Source organism: Etheostoma cragini, chromosome 12, assembly GCF_013103735.1.
Source record: "Etheostoma cragini isolate CJK2018 chromosome 12, CSU_Ecrag_1.0, whole genome shotgun sequence".
Lineage (NCBI taxonomy): Eukaryota > Metazoa > Chordata > Actinopteri > Perciformes > Percidae > Etheostoma > Etheostoma cragini.
The window spans coordinates 6612340-6619839 of record NC_048418.1 but is presented as its reverse complement, the minus strand read 5'-3'; the positions used below and the strand labels follow the sequence as shown (position 1 = coordinate 6619839).

Below are 7500 nucleotides of genomic sequence, written 5' to 3'. Positions count from 1 at the left end.
AAACAGAAACATATTATATTACGTGAGAAGGGGACTTCTTCACTGTGCTGTTGCATACCTCATGTGATCATATTTTTTGAACAGGGCATTGTATTCAACTGCCCTCTGCTGGAGCTCCACATCTATACAGCTGCCATAGATGCTGACGATGCTTCTGATGCGACTGGCAGTGGTGAAGTGATGAAGAGAAAGATAAGCAGTTAGGGGACCACTGACAAACTACTGCAACTATTCAGAAATTTTCTGAATCGGGAGTAATTTCTAAACAACCCTGTGTAATTGTTTCTTAGAACCTTTAAATTCCTTGTCCAATAAACCTGTCCTAAACTTACTGTGGGGCTGGAAAGTTTGGGCACCCCAGGTAAAAATGTGTGTTAATGTGCATAAAGAAAAGATCTCCAAAAGGCATCAAATGACAGATTAGGCATTCATATAATATGGCGCAAAAAGTTAGATTTTATTTCCATCATTTACACTTTCAAAATAACAGAAAACAAAAAAATGGCGTCTGCAAAGGTTTGGGCCCCCTGCAGAGTTTATAGCATGCACCGCCCCTTTGGAAAGCTAAGACCTGACAGTGTCATGGATCGTTCTCAATCATTGTCTGGAAAGACCAGGTGATTTCAATCTTAAGATTTTAGATGCCCAGACTCATCTGACCTTGCCCCAACAATCAGCACCATGGCTGAAAAATAGCTGACGCTCACAAAGCCGGAGAAGGCTGTAAGATGATAGCAAAGCGTTTTCAGATGCCAATATCCTCTGTTTGGATTGTAATTAAGAAATGGAAGTCATCAGGAACAGTGGAAGTTAAAGCAAGATCTGCAAGACCAAGAAAAATATCAGACGGAACAGCTCGCAGGATTGTGAGAAAAGCAAGTCAAACCCCACGTTTGACTGCACGTACCATCCAGAAAGACCTGGCAGACACTGGAGTTGTGGTACATGACAAGAGTCATCAAAAGAAAACCTCTTCTCCCTCCCCACTACAAAAATCAGCGTTTGAAGTTTGCAAATGAACATATAGAGAAGACTGATGCATTGTGGGAACAAGTTCTGTGGACCGATGAGGTTCAACACACCTCAAAATCAACGGTGGATTACATCAAGAGGTGCAAACTGAAGGTTTTGCCATGGCCTTCACAATCTCCTGACCTCGACATTATTGAAAATCTATGGATAGACCTTAAAAAAGCAGTGCGTGATAGACAGCCCAGAAATCTCAAAGAACTGGAAGATTTTGGTTTTCTGTTATTTTGAAAGTGTAAATGATGGAAATAAAATCTAACTTTTTGAGACATATTATTTGAATGTCTAATTTGTCATTAATCTGTATACGTACTACATTTACATTTTATAAGCTATATCAAAGTCTATTAGCTTTGCCAAGCTGTGCCAACATTGATAACCAACTTTTTATATGATACAATTCAACATATCAAAATGCTAATTCTTATGGTACTGTTGTTTTTTTTTCCATTAGCATTACCCTTCACTGAAATGTGTTGGAATGTTATTATCACACTCAAATGCTGTTCAACAGTGTTTGAGGGTTTTTGTTCATTAATAAATGGACAAATAGTTTGTTTTCTCAACACATGACAAAGTAACCAACTGACCATTTAAACGACAAACTGTACTGCATTCTTTTGAGACAAATACATTTATACTAGCTGCAGTGTCTTGCTGCTGTGCTTTAATCAGCTGTTTGGTATGAGGGAGAAGAAGTGTTTCTTACTCCACATTATCAGTGATGCGGGTGCTCAGTTTCATGGTGGCAGTCAGGGCAAAGCCTCTGGTTGCCGGGGACGACATGTGGGACTGCAGAACCGTTTCCAAAGCGTCCAGTACGTCGTCCTCTGTGACCTGATTGAGAGATGTGTCAATACAGGGTCTAAAAAAATGACATCTTATTTTTTAATAATGAAACTTGTGATAAACATGACACATTTAGCTTCTTCTCTTCATTGTCATGATCTAGCAATCTAGGTTGAATCACTACAACTGATATTTATTTGTATCATACTATAAAACTGTGTTGGAGCTGCATGTACCTGAACAGCCTCTGTCTCCTGACATTCTCCTCTCAGCAGCAGGTCTCCATATTCTCCTATACACCAGCACGCCACCTGCACCAAGGATTGCTGCACAGACAATTGTTGCAATCACATAAATACTACCCACAATAACATTTGATCCTAGAGTAATACTGCAGGAGTTTGCAGTTTTTGGGAGCAGTTTGAAATATCAGAGCTACTGAATTCACCTGAAGATAATGTGGCCGAAGATGGGAAACTACACCACACTGCAGATGAGTACATGACTGTCTTGGTTCCACAAATAAACATAGTTGCATCAACCAATTTCAAACTGAAAGCTCAGCCATTCTCAGTGCCATGGAACCAAACCAGTTCTGTCTGGTTCAAGACTTACGCAGACTTTTCTTTTAATGAACTTCTTGGGAATTGTGCACATTATGTTGTGCAGCAAAAATTATCTTCAATCCAAATTACAAGATTTTTTCTCTCTGATTTATGGTATGCAAACATTATGAGCATTAACTGTGACAATTTTTATTTTATTTAAGTAATCTCTCACACACACACACACACACACACACACACACACAGACACAAACACAGACACACACACAGACACACACACACACACCTGTGAGATGTCTGAAAGCAGGGCTCGGTAGAGCTTGTGGACGGTGTAACAGTGCAGCTCTGAGGCGTTGGTGATGAGCTGGATCAAGTTGGGCACCGTTTCATCTCTCACGTCGCCCCCCGCCTGGCAGAGTAGAAATCAGAGTAAAAACACACACACCCAACTCCATTAGCTAGACAGCTGGCCCAAGTATTTGGGTCAACCCACTTTCCCACCCAGACACAATGACTTGTGCACACTCACTTGGGGGATGCTTCCATCACAGGTCATATACATTATAAAAGGACATTTACAGATATGTGTTTAATCTTTAATTCATGCCACAGCTCTAACATTACCCTTTTTAATACACTTGTTCCACACTGCCTTTTCTGTACAACCCATCCTTTTGAGAGAACAGTGCAAAGGATTAAGTAAGCATGACTTATACACCAATCATGTGGATTTAATTTAATGCCTTTCTAAACTGGGGCACACATTATGAAAGATAGGGATGTAGCAAATAGAAAACATTAGTCCAGGATAAATGGCCTATTTAAAAACTGGCGATGAATGTATGTAAGAATAAAAAACACGCTTTCTCTTGTCAAATGTTTTGTTTACAAAGACATATTTAGTGTCTTACTGTATACACAGCCTTCACACATGTGGCCCCTGGCATCTACACTAAGGCATAGTGCATTACGGATGGCAGTAGACAACGTTAAAAGTTGTGAGTGAGAGAACCTCATGTAAGAGGCAGCAGGGTGAGTGGCTCAGTCTGTATTTACCGTGGTAAGGACATGCAGGATGGTGTCAATGTGCCAGCGCTGGGAGGGTGCATACCTGACAGAGACAGAGAGACAGACACACACACTCAGTGGTAAGTAAAATAGACACACATACAACACATCCATAAAATCCAGTTCATCAAGAGGTAGAGTGCGTACATTAGAAACAGAGAAGGCTATTCATCGTCAGAGAACCACGAAAAGAGAGTGGAGACAGACACAGCCTGACACACACACAAGCACACACACACAAGCACACACACAAGCACACACACAAGCACACACACACACACACACCTTTTTGTTACAGCCTAAACAGCTGTATCACATTAAATGTATTCACATGCACACAAAAATACAGTGTGTGTTCATACATGCATAGATACTATATGTGTAATACAATCATGTACGTATGTGCACATTTACACGTCTGCTGTGTGTTATTCACCTCTCTGCCGCGTTGAATATGCCGCTGGCAGCATGAGCCTTCAGCTCAGCTGGGCAGGAGGAGAGGAAGAGGAGCAGTTCCTTCATCATGGAGCGGATGTTGGAGGCTGACACCAGCGCCAAGGACAGCTCCAATGCCCGGCTGGAGAGTTGGCCAAAGAGGATTGATGTTAGTAATTCTGTATATACATTAATGTGCTTTTAGACAGCAAGAGCTTGCCAAGACACCTCCATTGTTTTGAATCTAAATACAACGGCAACTGTGCCACCATGGTCTGTGGAGGGGAGGTCAAACGTTTCCCTTGTCTGCGAGTGCCCTGGATCACACACTATTTTACACCCCGGCAGAGAACAAGATCAGTGAAGAGAAACGGACTTGGAGCAACATTAGTTTTAAAGTTTGATTATCTTGTCTGGATCAATGAACGGTTATGAAAACAAAACTTAATTGTGTCATTCTCCACAACAGTTTTCCTATTATAACATACGCACCCTTTGTTTGTATTATTACTTTTATGAGAGCATCAGAAAATGTCCCAAATATAAAATAAGGAAATTACATACTTTAAGATGTTTCCAAAATTTAGGAGGGTTAATTTCTATTTCTAAATTATCTGATCCCTGAATACATAGTTGCTGTTTTTTTTATTCAAATCATGTCAGTAGACTCTCTCAAAACTCCCATTAGGGGATGATATTGAAAAAGCATAACAGTGTACTGAACATCTGTGGAATACTAGCTGTGCCTGACAAGCAGAGAAGAGGTGAAAGTTACCGCTTGACAGAAGCGTCCTGGTCCTTCAGGCAGTCCACTATGGTTCCCCTGTGGCGTTGCACTGCATTGTGGTCTGTCCCAACAATCTTTTGAAGAGATGTCATGGCAATGTACCTGGACATACATACAGAACAGCCAAAAACAAAGATGTCCTTTTTTTGAATACAAACTGCATTATGAGGAAGCGCTGTGAGTTAGCTGAATATATTAAACAATTAAAAAGTAAATAATTAAATTCTAACCATCAGTTAGAAATAAAGAATATTGACAGGGCTGTATAAATTTAACTTTCTCAACTCTGCAATATAAATAATTCGTCTTTTCACTGTTCAATATTTATGTATGCACAGGAGAGATGTCATCTATCCAGGCAGGTATTGCAGGAATAAACCAGTCCTATTACTGTCAAACAGCCACAGAGAGAATCAGGGGCCCTGCAGGTAAAACCAGCTGGACCTGCCTGGCCACACAACCCCTATGGAGACAAACCCCTAAAAATAGTAGCATAACAAAACCCCAAGGAACCTGATACAGGTCTCCACACTGCCTCATGAAAAATGACACGGCCCAAAATTGAGAGATCAGCATTAACAGACAGACAGTGACCTTCTGGTGTGGCTCTAGAGAAACGGCTCCAGGGAAAGTGATTAGTGAGCTCAGACTGATAACAGCTTGGGGGGGAGGTTTCTTTCTCGGGCTGCAACGAGTTTGCCGTTGGCTTTGTGGAATGGAAAAAGGTAAAATGACCCTGAGAGATAAGAGAAGAACGATGGGGGAAGAGATGTACAGGGAAAGAGAAACAGGAATGTGAGGAGGAAAGAGCGTGCTGGAAAGGAAAGCAACACTAACCGAATGTTCCTGTCGTTGTTCAGGAGAAATCTTCCCAGTATGTTCACAGCCAGAACCTGTGGTGCAAGTGAAATCATTAATTAATCAGGCAACATTATTCCCTGTGTTAAGGTGGTTAAACACACTGAGAATTGCTGCTAGTCTCTCACCCTGAGGCCACTCTCTGACTTGATGTCTAGCACGGTAAGAACAGTCTCATACAGCACGGCGTTGCCCACAGTCTTAGTGCTGTCAGTGTTGGTTGCCACCTGTATAGCGGGTCAAACACACATCAGTACATTACTCATACAACAACATACATTCCTTTATATGTAAAAGACACTAAAGTGACATTTTGAATACAAAGAATCACTTTTGCTTCTCTACTATCATTTGACAGACGTGATTCAGGCTTGTACATTTGCGGTTTCTACCAACCAGTTTGGGTCTTTCCACATTATTTGGCAGATAAGATGTGATGTGCTCTACATGTTCCAGTATGTTTAGATTAAAACGAATTAGGTGACTAACTAGGTAGTCAGCATTAGCAGTAAGACCCATAAGGTCATAGGAAGGACACAGACAAAAAATACTTGGCACTGGATAACTTCTGTGTTCTGACTTCAAAACAAAGAACAAAGCACATAAAAATAAAAATAAACAAATTTTTATATGATGTTTTTCTTTCCCGTGTAAAAGTAAACAATGGACCTGAGCTAGTAGGTCATTCATAGCATCACTGGCGCCTTCGTTGTTGCGACCAAGGATTCTCAGCAGCCTCAAGATGCGTACCTGAGGATGGAGAACGGAGAGAGTGAACAGATGGACCACAAGTTATTTTAGTCCACAGAATCCCCAATATAGGAGGAATGATGTGAGGATTAATCTGTGCGTTAGTGAGAAAGAAAGAAACTGAAGGTGAGAAACATTAACAATTTCTAACCCGTCTGTACCTGTATCAGACTGAATCTGAGCCATAAAGGAAGGATTGTGACATGTTTTGGTAGAACAAGTCACTTTTGTTTTGACCCAAGTGCTCAAAGGTTCATGGTTCACATGGAGATGAAAACAAGGTTTGGAGCAGAGTCTGCTGATTGTTCACAGAGTCAGGAAAATTAAAAATACTACTGATTTAATATAAAAGATAAGATGTTAGTTAAGTGTCATTGTTCAATTTCCAATGTAATGCAAGGCAGAGTTTCAGCATCCATTTAACTTAATGAACTAGAATTAAAACCTCTAGGTTGTATTCCTACGCCAACCAGTCAAGTTGTAGTTTATATCCATGTCTGTCCGGACTTACATAATCCATGCAGTGAACACTTTGAAGGAATTTAATAAAAAGGTATAAAAGTGTATTTCTTAGCAAAATGTGAATGCTTCACACACATCCGCGACCCAGCAGCACAGAAGATTTATACAGTCACCATCTTTTGAAGATTAGTGTCACCAATTCAGTATCCAAATATCTCCCCTTCTGTTCCTGAGTTATGGTGTTGAATAACTGCCAGGAAAAGCATTTTTGCAGAACATTATGATGTCATAGTGAAGTTGGCGTTTGACCTTTTGGGTATAAAATGTCATCACTTCATCATTGGACGATATTCCGTTTAAGGTGTTCCTGAGATATCGCGTTCACGAGAATGGGACTGATGAACAACCCAAAAACATTATGCTTTCCATGCCAATCGGAGGCATTACAATACTAGGAAGAGATGTGATACTATGATATGGTCCCATGAGTGACAGGAGTCCGGACTAACCTGTAGGAAGGGATCGCTGATTCCTGCCACATCATGTTCTGGAGAATAACCTGAAAGGACCAGACCTTTCATGATCTGAACCAGATCTGGCACTGTCTGGAATACACAACACAAACACATACACATTACTGCAGAGTGCATACATGAAGGGATACTGAATTCATCAGATCAAGACGTGTGTGTGTGTGTGTGTGTGTGTGTGTGTGTGTGTGTGTGTGTGTGTGTGTGTGTGTGTGTGTGTGTGTGT

The 7500-nt window shown here is 40.8% G+C and overlaps 1 protein-coding gene across 1 annotated transcript in view; it reads right to left on the bottom strand.

Moving 5' to 3' along the window:
• Window positions 1–7500, bottom strand: part of ap1g2 (adaptor related protein complex 1 subunit gamma 2) — a 15200-nt gene that overhangs the window by 4620 nt on the left and 3080 nt on the right. Inside the window, exons 6-16 of the mRNA XM_034888142.1 lie at window positions 7254–7407; window positions 6202–6282; window positions 5661–5759; window positions 5512–5567; window positions 4663–4776; window positions 3889–4029; window positions 3441–3495; window positions 2671–2793; window positions 2055–2144; window positions 1739–1866; window positions 59–163 (exon numbers count right to left, since the gene is read on the bottom strand). Coding sequence (XP_034744033.1) covers window positions 59–163; window positions 1739–1866; window positions 2055–2144; window positions 2671–2793; window positions 3441–3495; window positions 3889–4029; window positions 4663–4776; window positions 5512–5567; window positions 5661–5759; window positions 6202–6282; window positions 7254–7407 — 1146 coding nt within the window. The remainder of the gene's footprint in view (window positions 1–58; window positions 164–1738; window positions 1867–2054; window positions 2145–2670; window positions 2794–3440; window positions 3496–3888; window positions 4030–4662; window positions 4777–5511; window positions 5568–5660; window positions 5760–6201; window positions 6283–7253; window positions 7408–7500) is intronic.